Source organism: Papio anubis, chromosome 1 (genome assembly GCF_008728515.1).
Source record: "Papio anubis isolate 15944 chromosome 1, Panubis1.0, whole genome shotgun sequence".
NCBI lineage: Eukaryota > Metazoa > Chordata > Mammalia > Primates > Cercopithecidae > Papio > Papio anubis.
The window spans coordinates 151,161,196-151,175,558 of record NC_044976.1 but is presented as its reverse complement, the minus strand read 5'-3'; the positions used below and the strand labels follow the sequence as shown (position 1 = coordinate 151,175,558).

Genomic DNA, 14,363 nt, shown 5'->3' with positions numbered 1-14,363 from the left:
GGGGTGTGAAGGACCCCTTCAAGGAGAACTACAAACCACTGCTCAATGAAATAAAAGAGGACACAAGCAAATGGAAGACCATTCCATGCTCATGGATAGGAAGAATCAATATCATGAAAATGGCCATACTGCCCAAAGTAATTTATAGATTCAATGCCATCCCCATCAAGCTACCAATGACTTTCTTTACAGAATTGGAAAAAAACTACTTTAAAGTTCATATGGAACCAAAAAACAGCCTGCATTGCCAAGACAATCCTAAGCAAAAAGAACAAAGCTGGAGGCATCAGGCTACCTGACTTCAAACTATAAGACAAGGCTACAGTAGCCAAAACAGCATGGTACTGGTACCAAAACAGAGAGATAGACCAATGGAACAGAACACATACCTTAGAAATAACACCACACATCTACAAACATCTGATCTTTGACAAACCTGACAAAAACAAGCAATGGGAAAAGGATTCCCTATTTAATACATGGTGCTTGGAAAACTGGCTAGCCATAAGTAGAAAGCTGAAACTGGATCCCTTCCTTACACCTTATACAAACATTAATTCAAGATGGATTAAAGACTTAAATGTTAGAACTAAAACTGTAAAAACCCTAGAAGGAAACCTAAGCAATACCATTCAGGATATAGGCATGGGCAAGGACTTTACGACTAAAACACCAAAAGCAATGGCACCAAAAGCCAAAATAGACAAATGGGATCTAATTAAAGAGCTTCTGCACAGCAAAAGAAACTACCATCAGAGTGAACAGGCAACCTACAGAATGTGAGAAAATTTTTGCAATCTACCCAGCTGACAAAGGGCTCATATCCAGAACCTACAAAGAACTTAAACAAATTTACAAAAAAAAAAAAAGCAACCCCATCAAAAAATGGGCAAAGGATATGAACAGACACTTCTCAAAAGAAGACATTTATGCAGCCAACAGACGCATGAAAAAATGCTCATCATCACTGGCCATCAGAGAAATGCAAATCAAAACCACAATGAGATACCATCTCACACCAGTTAGAATGGTGATCACTAAAAAGTCAGGAAACAACAGATGCTGGAAAGGATTTGGAGAAACAGGAATGCTTTTACACTGTTGGTGGGAGTGTAAACTAGTTCAACCATTGTGGAAGACAGTGTGGCAATTCGTCAAGGATCTAGAACTAGAAATACCATTTGACCCAGCCATCCCATTACTGGGTACATACCCAAAGGATTATAAATCATGCTACTATAAAGACACACATATGTTTATTGCAGCACTATTCACAATAGCAAAGACTAGGAACCAACCCAAATGTCCATCAATGATAGACTGGATTAAGAAAATGTGGCACATATACACCATGGAATACTATGCAGCCATAAAAAAGGATGAGTTCTTGTCCTTTGCAGGTACATGGATGAAACTGGAAACCATCATTCTCGGCAAACTATCTCAAGGACAGAAAACCAAACACTGCATGTTCTCACTCATAGGTGAGAATTGAACAATGAGAACACTTGGATACAGGGCAAGGAACATCACACACAGGGACCTGTCGGGGGGTGGGTGGCAGGGGGAGGGATAGCATTAGGAGAAATACCAAATGTAAATGACGAGTTAATGGGTGCAGCACACCAACATGGCACATGTATACATATGTAACAAACCTGCACGTTGTGCACATGTACCATAGAACTTAAAGTATAATAAAAAAAGAAGTTAAAAAATTAAATAAAGTACAAAAATCTGCTAAGTTTAGCTGTTTTCATCTTACTCAATTTTAACTCATTAGTGTCAGCTCACCCTCCTATCCTACCTAGTTTTTGGAAATCCTATCTCTGTTATCTGTGTCATCACTGAGTCTTTTGTCATCTGCACAATTGGATCCCAGAGCTGTGGAGCTGAACATGAGGTGTAGGGGAGGAGCGTGGTGGCCCCAGAGTATGCCCTCAGCCTTCGGTGGCACCTTTGCATAAGGCCTCAAACAAAGACGCAGACTGTGCCTATGGCAAGAATCCAGGCTGCTTGTCTGAATGCTAAGCACACAGTAGGTGCTTCATAAATACGGATGTGAGTGAGCGGTTGTCAGGCACGTCTGACGAGAAGCCTGATTCGTGGTGTGCCATCCCCGTTTCAGGAAAGTGGCTTCCATGAGCTCATTTGCTAGGCAGCATCCACTGTGTTTTATAGTGTGGTCATGAATTAATAATGAACAACACTCCTAATTAGGCTGGAATAAAAACACAGGTTAAAGAAGAGAAACAGCTGGGGAAGTGTGTTCTGACTGTGCAGCCTCTGGCTCCGGGGGCTTGATTTGGAGGTGTAGCAACCACTGCAGTGGACAGTTTTCTGGAAAGCAGGTCCCCTACCCAGTTGTCCCCGGAGAGAGAAAATGTTTGTTTTTTCCAGCACCCCTTCTGCTTGTGCTGTCAGAATAAGAAAAGGTGGCTCTGGCTGGTTCTCCCCACTCCCTGCATTTCAGGTGGAATGATTTTACTTCATGGAAGTGAGTGCTTTAGTAAGTGCTTGCCTGCGGGGCTTGCATCGGGAGTCAGGGAAGGATGAAAAATGTGGTAGAAGTTGGCCTCATCAGGATGTGAAATTGACTGTGAACAATGTGATTTATTAAAGACCACTGTTTGTGCTGGTTAAAATGTGCACTCAGCTCCTAGCAAGGATCTCTTGCTCAGAATGGAGAAAGCTCCCTGAGGGTGGTCCCAGCTGCCCCTTCCTCTGTCTCTCCTTGCCAAATTCCCTTGCAGGCTCAGCCCTTAGCAGGGGCCATGTAATTGTGGCTTTAACGGTTTTAATAAAGGATCATGCAGGCACTGGGAACATGCTCTTCAATGCTCACAGTCTAAATTAGGCACTAACCAAGACAAAGGATATAAGCATGCTCATCCATGCTTTCTCTGTCCCCCACTACGAAGACAAGAAAGGGCGGCCCCAGGAGATGGGGGGACCGAGTGAGTGAGTGATAGCTGAGGTCTAAAAACACCATCCTGAAGCTCCTTCCTCCCTGTTACCTTGAGCACCTGGAGTAGGGGGATGAAATGAGATTTGGAGGCCAAGGATTTGAAGGAAAAGAATCCTGGCCAGGAGGGTTCACCGTGTGGCCTGAAGCAAGCTGCTGCTTTCTGAGCTTCAGTGGCCAAGTGCACTGTGGAGTCACACAGCCCTGAGTTCTAATGTCCAGTGAGCGTTTAGACCTTGGGAAAACTACTTCTCTGGGCCTTAGTTTCCGTATCTACTAAATGGGGCTGGTGACACCTGTCTGATAAGGTGGTTGTGAGAATGTGGGATGTACCCAGCCAAGCCACATGTAATGCTCAGTAAATGTCTGTCTCCTCTGCTCCATGCATGAGCACCCAGTTTAGTAGGAAGCCCTTCCCCCTGCAGATTCCCCTACAACAGTAGTTCCCAAAGTGTGGTTCTCAGACCAGCAGCATCCACATCACCTGGGAACGTGCTAGAAATGCAGATTCTCAGGCCTACCCCAGACCTACTGGATCAGAAACTGTGGGGTGGGGCCCTGCAGTCTGCATTTCACCTCCAGGTGGTTCTGACTGTTCTGGGATTTTCTGCTTCAATTTTGAACAAATGACAACCATCTAGTCCTTTCTCCTGAGAGGATGTGAAAGTGACAGCTGACCATTTTTTGAAAAAAACTGTGAGGCCTGAACACTGGGGTTTGAGTTCCAGGTGCGTAAACTCTGTGAGGGTAAGGAATTATTATTAGAACCTTGAGGTAGCAAAAGCCTGTTCTTCAAAGCTTCTGTCCAGCTCCGCCTGTGTATGGAGTTAGATCCAGTGGTTTATAGGCTCAGAAGCCTGGGGCAGCTTTGCTCTTGCTGTGTATCTTTTGATAAGGAAACCAGCCCTCTGACGGAAGAAGGCTCCTGCCTCGTAGGTTTATTAAGATTAAAACTCTAAATTTAGCTCTGGAGGAAGGTCTGCAGGCTCAAGGCCATTTGATGAATGACTCCACGATATCTGCAGACTGCAACTGCTGGAGTAAATAAGATTTAAATACAGCTGCCAAGCCACCTTATCATTCCCCCCTATCAGATCTAAACACGGTTAAACTAAGTGCTGTCAGAGCCAGCTCATTGAATGAAGGCAGCAGTGCATAAAGTCATTCTGAATAATTAATGAAATAATGGTTGTGAAGCTGGTGGGATGGTGCAGAGAGTGCTAGGGCAGGGCCAGTGTGTTTGCAGATCCGGTGTCAGCACCCTAGGACTAGGATCTGGTGCATGAAGCAGTTCTTTAAGGAAAGAAGCACTCATTCTCCAGTGGCCTCAAAATAGAAAATGCCACCAAAGCAGAGATATGTGACATTCGGGATATCTAACAAACGTCAGGGCACAGGCATGGACCTGTAGATCCAAAGAGATGGTGGCCAAGTGCAAGAGCAGGCCCTTGGGGCCCCTGCAGAACCACATGTGACCCCTCTTTTTGTAGAAGACAAGTCATGAGGGAGAGGCCAGGACCATGGCTTTTACTCACTCTAGGGTAGCATATCATTCTTTTAATGTCAGGTATAGTCTCTCTGATGCACACCAACTGAGTGTCAGCCTTGAGGGCACATGCTGAGGATAGGCTCAGAGTCAGTGACAGAGGCCCCCAAATTCATCAGTCACCAAGTCTTATAAATCCCTCTGTGGCAGCATCTCCTGGAGTTGCCTCTTTCCCTTCACTCTACTTCCCCATTGGATATCTCCTTCTCTGAGCCAGCCCATTAGCAAACCCTCTGGAGGTTGAAATTCATCAGCCTCACATTGGTGTTAACCAGGATGGCTGTGTGGGCTGTTTCATGTGCACAGTGCACCCTACGGACATGGATGGATATGTTGGTGACATTTAAGAATCGTATTAGGTTGCTGCAAAAGTAATTGCGGTTTTGCCGTTGAAAGTAATGACAAAAACCACAATTACTTTTGCTCCAACCTAATATATCCTTCACATTTGCAGACTTAGGCTTTGACCAAGAAGAGTTTGTCTTAGGAGGTGAATCTTGTTTTCTTTACCACCTGGTAGTTCTTAGGAGTAATGGGAATCTCCTCTCTTTCCTTTCTTAGACTGGTTTTGAGTCATTGGGGGACATTGCTCTATGGGACCAGAAAGTAAGAATCTATCATTTTAGCTGTAAGGACCCAAAGGCCAAGCTGGGAAGGTCATAGCGCTGTTCAACCCTCAGAACTGGGAGCCAGCAAGGTGATGACTGCCCAGTGGACGAGCCAGAGGGACAGCAGGCAGTGGGGTGCTGGAGTCTCTAGCCTTGGTGGAAGGAGGAAGTTAAGGCAGTATTAATGCTAGATAAATAGTGGGTAATGGTAGATTTTAAAAACTAAGGGACAGACATCATTCAGACTATTTTCCACATAGGACTCAACCTGAAACCCCGGGCTTGGGATATGGACTCTGGGCCTTTGTGAGGCAATGTGACTTCAAGTAAGATTATCACTATCGGATTGAAATCAAAACCAAAGTTTGAGAATCCGCTAGCTGGGTGCTCTATGACAAGTTATTTACCTTTCTGAGCCCCAGTTTCTCCCTCTTAAAATGAGAATAGTAATTTCTACCTCAGAGTGTTGTAAGAATTAACTAAGATTGTGTATTCTTTGTGAATGGTGTAGTAGATTGCATATTCTTTGTAGAGCATTTACATGTAGACAGACTATGGTGCTGGGTGGCTAGGAAGAAAGCTTCCCTGAAGTTTGTTCACGTGCTGGCCATCAGCCATTTTCTTCTAAAAATGGGTACCAGTAGGATGTGGTCTTTGAAAAAGCCCTGTTAGAGACAAGATGGCAGTCACAGGCTCAGGAGTGCTGCCCAGCCTGACAGCCAAGTGAGCCTGTGATGCGGTAATTGATAGCTCAGACACAATTCAGCAACTCAGTTAACTCATGTCCCATTAGGATGGATTGATTTATTCCTTGGGATAGGAATTTGTGCTGATTCAGCAACAGCAGCCTTCCCACTGCTGAATGCATCTGCGTGGTTAAGAAAGCTTTTCCAGTGCTCCTGCTCCCCAGAGGCCTCAGGGGAAGAAGGCATGATTAGGGGAGACCAGTGTTCAGTCCTACACACAACAAGTCCCTCTCCCCCTAGGAAGATGAAGGACTGAAGGTCCATCATTATTTTTTATATTATATATATGTATATATTAATTAGATAGAGGCTCACTCTGTTGCCCAGGCTAGAGGTGCAGTGGCACAATTTTGGCTCACTGCAATCTCTGCCTCCCAGGTTCAAGTGATTCTTGTGCCTCAGCCTCCCGAGTAGCTGTGATCACAGGTGCACACCACCATACCCTGCTAATTTTTGTATTTTTAGTAGATACAAAGTTTTGCCATGTTGGCCAAACTGTTCTTGAACTCCTGGCCTCAGGTGACTTGAGCGCCTCGGGCTCCCAAAGTGCTGGGACTATGGGCATGAGCCACCGTGCCTGGCCTACCATCATTTTGAAAATGAATTTTGGGCCGGGCCCGGTGGCTCACGCCTGTAATCCCAGCACTTTGGGAGGCCGAGGCAGGCAGATCATCTGGGGTCAGGAGTTGGAGACCAGCCTGAGCAACAAGGAGAAACTCTGTCTCTACTAAAAATACAAAATTAGCTGGGAGTAGTGGCGCATGCCTGTAATTGCAGCTACTTGGGAGGCTGAGGCAGGAGAATCACTTGAACCTGGGAGGCAGAGGTTGAGGTGAGCCAAGATCATGCCATTGCACTCCAGTCTGGGCAACAAGAGCGAAACTCCATCTCTAAATAGTGCCTGACTGCATTGGGATAAATGGTATTCCTCCTGGAATTCATGTGGACCTGGTACCTCAGCATGTTACTTCATTTGGAATCACCATTCATGATGATTCTGTCATCATAAATCTTACTCCTGAGGTCAGGAAAGGATAAGGAACCCTTGACAGCCGTCTGGTACATGCCAGGTCTACTGTCTGTAGGAACATGTGTGCATTAAAAAGTCCAGTGAGCTGTGGATATGTAACAGAATTATCAAGTGGCCCTATATTAATCTTTTGTATTTCTAAAACACTTTTAAAAGCACTACCAAATCTGTGATCTTATTTTATTTGCATGTATGCTTTTAAAAAAATTATTCTGAGCTCTCATTGTGTAGATGGGGAAACTGAGGCCCTAATAGGATCTCATAATACAGTCAGGATTATAAGTCCTCCTAAGTGCTATCTAGCCACCTCTCTGGATGGCATATACAGTAAGAATGGGGAGAATTTTCAGAACCTAGCTATGGCCTGTGCTAAACATGTCTATGCCTCACCTCTGGGCAATCTTGGGGACAGTCTTCCTTATAGTCCTGTGTGTTAGGCGGAAGCTTTCACAGGGTGTCACTTGATAGCCACAGTTGCCAAGCAGAGCTGTGCAATGCCCCAGGCCTAGCATTGTGTAAATGAAGCATCCCCATTGGCCCATCTCCACAGCTGGCCACTGGGCTCCATGTTTACCAAACACTGCTGATGCCTCACTCCAAACACAGCTGAAGTCCAGGAGTGCTTTCTGTGTCCAAAGCCCACTCCCCTCATCCTGCTCCCTGAACCCACTGAGGAGCAGGTGTTGGCCAGTCCCCTGGCATCTGTGCCTGAGCCGCAGTAATGAGAGTTCTGAGGGCTTCCAGCAGGATGGGTCCATCTGGAAGTTCTGGGAAAGTACCTGGCTGTATTGAGCTAAATAGTGTTCCCCCACAAATTCATGTATACCTGGCACCTCAGAATGTGACTTCATTTGGGAATAGGTTATTTACAGATGTAACTTGTCAGGTATCTTGAGAGGAAATCCTGGATTTGGGATAGCCTTTAAATCCGATGACTGGTGCCCTTAGAAGAAGAGGAGAGGACAGAGGGAAGAAGGCTCTGTGAAAATGGATGCTGCCATAAGCCAAGGGATCCTAGGAGCCACCAGAAGCTGGAAGAGGTAAGGAAGGGTTCCTGCCAACACCTTGATTTCAGACTTCTAGCCTCCAGAACTAAGAATACATGTCTATTGTTTTAATCCACTAAGTTTGGTAAGTTGTTATGGCAGCCACAGGACACATACTGGCTGCCTAGCAGGAAGTGGAGCTGTGGGGCTGGTCCTGGAGCCAGGCTGCCAGGGGTCCTCTGCTGCCCTCACCTCTCTTGCCTGCGGGGCCTGGGAGAACACTGTGGAAAGCTAGGCTAAGGCGCAAGGAAGGCCAGGGCTTGACTTCCCTGTTGTCACTCTAATCTTGGTGGAGAAAGACTTCCGTGCCCTCTCACCATTATTATTACTACCTTTTTTTAGTTTCTGTGCTATGCTAGGCACCGTGCAAGTCTTTACATCATTTCACTCCCTCCTTGTAAGGACACTGTTCAGTAAGTTGCTCTATCCCTAGTTTTTCATTTGAGGTTCATTAACTTGCTCAAGGTTCCACAGCTGGCAAGTGGCAGAGCCAGAATTTGAACTCATCCCACTTAAGAGCCTGCACATGTATCACTATGCTACAGTGACTTCCCCATGCCATATTAATAATTATGGTAGCTAATGGTTGACATAGCAAGAAGAGAGCCTGTAACCATCCCCAGGGGCTTCCTGCAGCCTCCTTCCTATTCCTACCACTGTCTGCTTGCCTCTTCCCTATGCAGCAGCCACGTCACATGATCCCCGTTCCTTGGATGGCCTGTAAGGTTACACATCAGGTGGTCTTCCTCTGGTAGCTGGTCCCTGTCCCTTGCCATCTGACAAACTCTTGCTCAGCCCATGTGGCCCAGTTTAAATGTGCTCTGTGCAGTCCATCATCCAGCGCTTACCACATGGATCATAAGTCCCACTGGGGTGTGTGTGTGTGTGTGTGTGTGTGTGTGTGTGTGTGTGTGTGTGTCTTTCCCAAGTTGGAGTGGGAGTGCTTTTGACACGGGACTGGGTCTTTCCATTTTGCCATCTTGTATCTTCCCCAGCATCTCTGGCTCTCCAGAACCCCCAATCAATGTTTAAGTGAAACATGCAGAAGACATGAAGATTGTTAAGCAACAAATACTCAGCAGAAAGGGCTGTTAATTTTAAAAAAAGAAGAAGAAAAAGAAAAGAACATCAGATATTCTAAGACAAGTATTTGTAGAGGGAATCACTAAAAGCTTTCAGTTTTGAAAGCAAATATTTAATTTAGGCTCCCCCTTCTGTGTGCTTACAAATGGCACTAAATTCAGTATAATGCTCAATCTACATTTTGAGATTTACTATGGGACTCATGGACTTTAAGAAAAAAATGTAGTTCATTGTAAATGCCTACATTTCACAGTCATTCTTTTCTTTTAACACAATTGGAGTGACAAAGGTAATGACTTCCTAGCTAGCCATATTCAAAAGAAATGTCAAAAATTTAAATTTATAAAGCTCTCTGTGAAATGTTGTGATGCTCCCAATCAAATGACCCTCCTGATCTTGCCTGGCACCCTTTTCCTCTCGGCTGCTGGCACCTTCCTGTCTCATTGCCAAGGATAGGCCACATCTGCAAGTCTCTATCCCACTCCCCACCACTTAGAACTCTTGAAAGCTCTGGGGAGGCTGACCAAGGACAGAGGATCCTATATTTGGGCTTCAGGATCCTAAATGCCCCAGGGCTCAGAGCTACTATTAGTGCTATTTCACACTTACTACAAGTTTAAAAAAAGAAAACCAACAACGGTGAGGATGATGATGGTGATTTTTGTGTCTTGTCCATGAATCACATAGTATTATTCTAGGGGAAACGTACCCTGGTTTCAAACAACTCATCTACAAGTACAGGTTTTGGAACATGACCTACATGTTTACAGTGGCACGTGAGACTACTTTTTCTCAGACTCATGGACTTTTTTCCTTTTTCAATTACTAACTGCTTTAGTCCTCTAAACATGGATACTTCTTCTTCTTCTTCTTTTTTTTAAACCAATACTGGGTCTAACTCTGTGGCCCAAGCTAGATTGCAGTGGTGCATTCATAGCTCACTGTAACCTCTAACTCCTGATCTCAAGTGATCCTTCCTCCTTGGCCTCTCAAGTAGCTAGGACTACAGAAACACGCCACCAGGCCTGGCTGATTGATGGATTGTAGAGATGAGATTTCACTATGTTTCCCAGCCTGGTCTCCAACTCTTGGACTCAAGTGATCCTCTCACCTCAGTCTCTCTAAGTGCCAGGATTACAAGTGCCTGGCCCTAAACATGGATTGTTTTAAAGAAAAACAAGCTTTTCTTTAAAAGCTTGCCCTATTTCTAAACATGGTTTGTGTTTGCAATAGTGCACTCCTCATTTTATGCTGACTCTGATGCTAATGTAGGACTCAATTGCTGAAGTTGTCGTTACAGCAGACTTTCCAGGAGGCCTGTGTTGTTTCTCAGGTTGCCTTCTCCAAAAGGGGACAGTTTGCCCATATGGGACATCCTGCCCCAAGCATTTCTAACTGCTCTTCCATCTCTGTCCTCCCTCTGCAGGCTGGCCATGGGTGACCCTCTCTGTCCTGGGATTCCTGTACTGCTACTCCCACGTGGGCATTGCCTGGGCCCAGACCTACGCCATGGACTAATGCTGTTGGATCCAGGCCAGTCCTTGCTGCTGGCCTCCAAGGCAAACAGTGCTTCACCCTGACCTCTCACTCCAGGACAGCCTCTAAGGGATTTGATCTGTTCATCTTCGGTTGAATGTTCTCACTCCAAGACTGGATGCTGGATCTCACAGAAAATTCACAGCCAGACAATCTTCTGACCTGGAGTCTTTGAAATCTTCTACCCCAACCCATCATTTTCCTATTGAGGAAGCTGGGGTCCAGGGCAGTTTTGTGTCTTGCCCAACTACACAAGGTGACATTTTGGTCTAGAACCTACTCTCATGAGCCCTTTGCATTCTTTCCCCTTAAGCAAGAATAGAATGTAGTGTACATTTATTGATTGAGACACAGAAATCCTGATTAGTGATAGGCCTGTCTTCTGGGCAGTATTTCTAAAATATTTGAGTGATGTTGATGTTTAAGTGACCTCCTTCATCACATCCCACAGTGTCTCTAAAAGCAGCACTAGGGTTTGAGCTTCACACTTCAGCCCCTCTGTAGGAAAGAGAGCAAGCCACAGCTGTCTTTTGAATTACCTAGTCCAAGAAGACAGTAGCAGCCCTGTAGCATTCTAAGGCATCCATACCCAAGGAGTCCTGTGATTGGAGCTTCAGCAGGGTGATCTACATTTGGGTGCTTGTTTCTGAAATTTGCAGAGAAGTATAACTTCTGGTAGTTCGTCTACCTTACAGTTAATAGTTTCTTAATACAGAATCAGCATTTAGAAACCACAGGATAGTGTATCCACAGATGGGTGCTATCAGGCTAGTCATGAGGATGATGTCCTGGAGTCTTGTCCACCCTCTCCACATGTCTCAAAAGTCATCCTCCTACTCAGTGATTCATGTTTAGTGGTTTATATTGTTATGGTTTGATTCAAATGGAGCCTTTTTTGTCATGTAGATAATCTACATGTTTGTAGAATTATTTTTAATATGTTTGAGGAAAATGTTTAAAATCTAAATATATTCACATAACTTGATTATTCACTCCTCTAAAAAGATGCTGGATAGGCTACCAAAGGTCCCAAGTGGTAGATAATTCAGAATACTTCTGTGTGAATTTGGAATTTTTTTTTTGGAGTGGGGAGGGGTAAAGGAGCCTTAAAATTTGAATCCATAATATATCTAATTACAGGAGAATTTACAACACTTCAAGTAGGTGAATTAAGTTGTCATTGAGTGAAAGGCTCACTTGGACCTAGTGCTGCCTCCTGTTTATTACATAGCATGGCCCTTATGTCTTGAGTTGAGGTTATCAACTCAATGAGGCTTAAACTCCTAGAGTACAGGACCATTTTGTTGACTGTCTTTCTTCATAGCTTCTCTGCTTGGTAAAGAGATGGGAGGGGAGCCAGATACGGACTACCCTGGGTGGGCACATTATGTGTTAACTAAAGCAAAAGAGAGAGGCCAGAGAGGGGCAGGTAAACCTGCATAGCAGCAGCCTCAGCAGCTGTCTTGGTAAAGGAGAGAGACAGACATGGGGCCGGTGATTCCAGGGTGCTCAGAAGTTTTAGGAGGGAATGAGCCTCAGGGGGGAGTGGGCACCTACATGAATGCAGTAAACCTTCATGGACTAACACTCATTCAGGATTTGTGGCCAGCCAGAGGGAGTTCAGCTGAAGTTTACTCGGAAAGAAAGGGCTTGCTAAGAAAAAAAGAAGTATAAAAATGATGATATGGAAGTGTCTAATGTATGTGTACATGTAAGTAATACAAAAGTTTTGAGCTCTTCCAAGTATACCATTTATAGAAAAACAAATAGGCTTATTCATTCATTAAACTATTTTGGAAGAGTCAGTGGATATATTTGAAAGTGGCAATCCTGAATTTCTTTTAAACTATTATATGATTCATAGTGGTTCTCAGGAATTAATAAATGATTACTGTGTTTAGCTCTGTATTTGAGGCTGATTAATTAATATGTGGATTATCCAGGACCATTGTTTTGCTTAACCTCTTCCTATTCCCCAGCTGTAATATGAAAATGATAATGCTTCTTTCCTCATGCATATTAACTAAAATCTTGTAGTTACTCTGAATAGTGGTGCCTGGGCACACAGAGGAGTTCAGTCAAGGACACTGGACATGTCATCAGCCCTGGGCAACTTCAGGCACAGTGTTGGGAAAAGACTAGACAAGGTCCCAAGGTCAGCTCCAGACCCTGGGTCCTCTGATACCAGCCTCACTCTGCGGGCAAGACCAAGAGCTCCAAGCACAATCGCCAAGATGCTACCCAAGGAGGGAAGCAAGATACCTGAAGGACACCCAAACCTTAGTCATTCTAATTCTTGGGACCACACAAGAAGACTGAAAGGTTATTTTTTCAAATTAATTTGTTTGAAGTGTCAGGAGAAAACATTTTGTTCCGTTAAAGATAGCAGGCCTCAAGAAAAAATAAATCAATGACACAAATAATTGTATAATAATCTATATATTGGGAGAATAGCAATTTTGGTGGGGGAGGGGGAGGCTTCCCCTTACAGAAATTGAGACTGCTCACTTGCTTATTTAAAATAATACAACCATTGACAAAGAAAATAGTAAATTAACCATAATATAATGAGTTTGGTTTTTAGCAGGTATATCAGAATATATCCATACAATAGTGTTCCCTTCAGTGTGGACAACATGAGAAGCCAAATTATCGTGATACTACTGGCCTCAGTGCCTTTTGAGAAAGCCTCTCTGAGGCCTTTCTCAGGGAAATTATTTCATTTTAAAACAAAAAACCCTCTTTTTAAAATCATTGAACTCCATCTGGCACCCAAAACATGGCATTCATTACTTAGCTCTATGTTACTGGTCCTTTTGACTAATTACAAAAATCATATTCACAGAGATGTTTTGCAACATTGAAGAGATCTAAATAGAATTGCTTTAGGCTGGGCGTGGTGGCTCACACCTGTAATCCCAGCACTTTTGGGAGGCTGAGGCAGGTGGATCACTTGAGGTCAGGAGTTTGAGACCAGCCTGGGCAACAGAGTGAGACCCTGTCTCAAAAAAAAATAATAATAAAGAATGCTTTAATACGTTATTAGTGATACTTTTGAAACAAACATCAATAATTTGGGATTTTAAATAATATCACCCTTAAATTATTTTTATAATGCTTTTGTGCAATTTGATTAAATCAGTTGCACAAAATGTAAGGAAACATTACATTGCACACAATGTAAGGAAACATCATTAAAAATACTGTACCCCTACTGTGATCCTAGAAGATCAAGCAGAGGCTTGTAGGTCAGATTCCCCATCCCCTAATTAAGTTACACTGTCTATAATAAGAGAAGTGCCATGTTTGTAAAGTGGTCCACTGGATGGTAAATAAGAACTCAGGTTGGCAATACTGTGGAGCCTTGCCATGAGCAGGAAGCAATACCTATTAAAATAGCAAAACTGAAACCATGCTGGTGTATGGGACTATTTCGATTAGAGGCAAAATACCTTAATAGCTTCTGAGACTATCAATGAAGTGTAAAGCACAGATCAGAGCTCATATTGTAGACACTGAGTCATTCAAAAAAGATTGTTATATTCTTCATACTATGTTTTAAAAGGTGCAAGGGAAACGTTAATATATTTTATACAAATTTCAATCCAAATTGTTCAAAATAAAAAAGTGTACCTCTAAGTAAGTGGGGGGGAGTGGTCAGCTTCTGGTGTATCAGATCCATGTGTCATACAGTTTTCCGTGATACCAGGCATTGAGGTCAACATCTCTGCCCTTGTACAGCAACTGCAGCCGGACCTTAAGATCGTACAGCCACATACGTTCATGTCCATTCTCTCACTATT

General features: G+C 43.9%; 1 protein-coding gene across 1 annotated transcript in view; it reads left to right on the top strand.

Annotated features, from left to right (window-relative positions):
* Positions 1–14,203, top strand: part of LOC116268673 (protein-cysteine N-palmitoyltransferase HHAT-like) — an 86,414-nt gene extending 72,211 nt beyond the window's left edge. Inside the window, exon 3 of the mRNA XM_031660473.1 lies at positions 10,451–14,203. Coding sequence (XP_031516333.1) covers positions 10,451–10,542 — 92 coding nt within the window. The 3' untranslated portion in view covers positions 10,543–14,203. The remainder of the gene's footprint in view (positions 1–10,450) is intronic.
* The last annotated feature ends 160 nt before the right edge of the window (positions 14,204–14,363 follow it).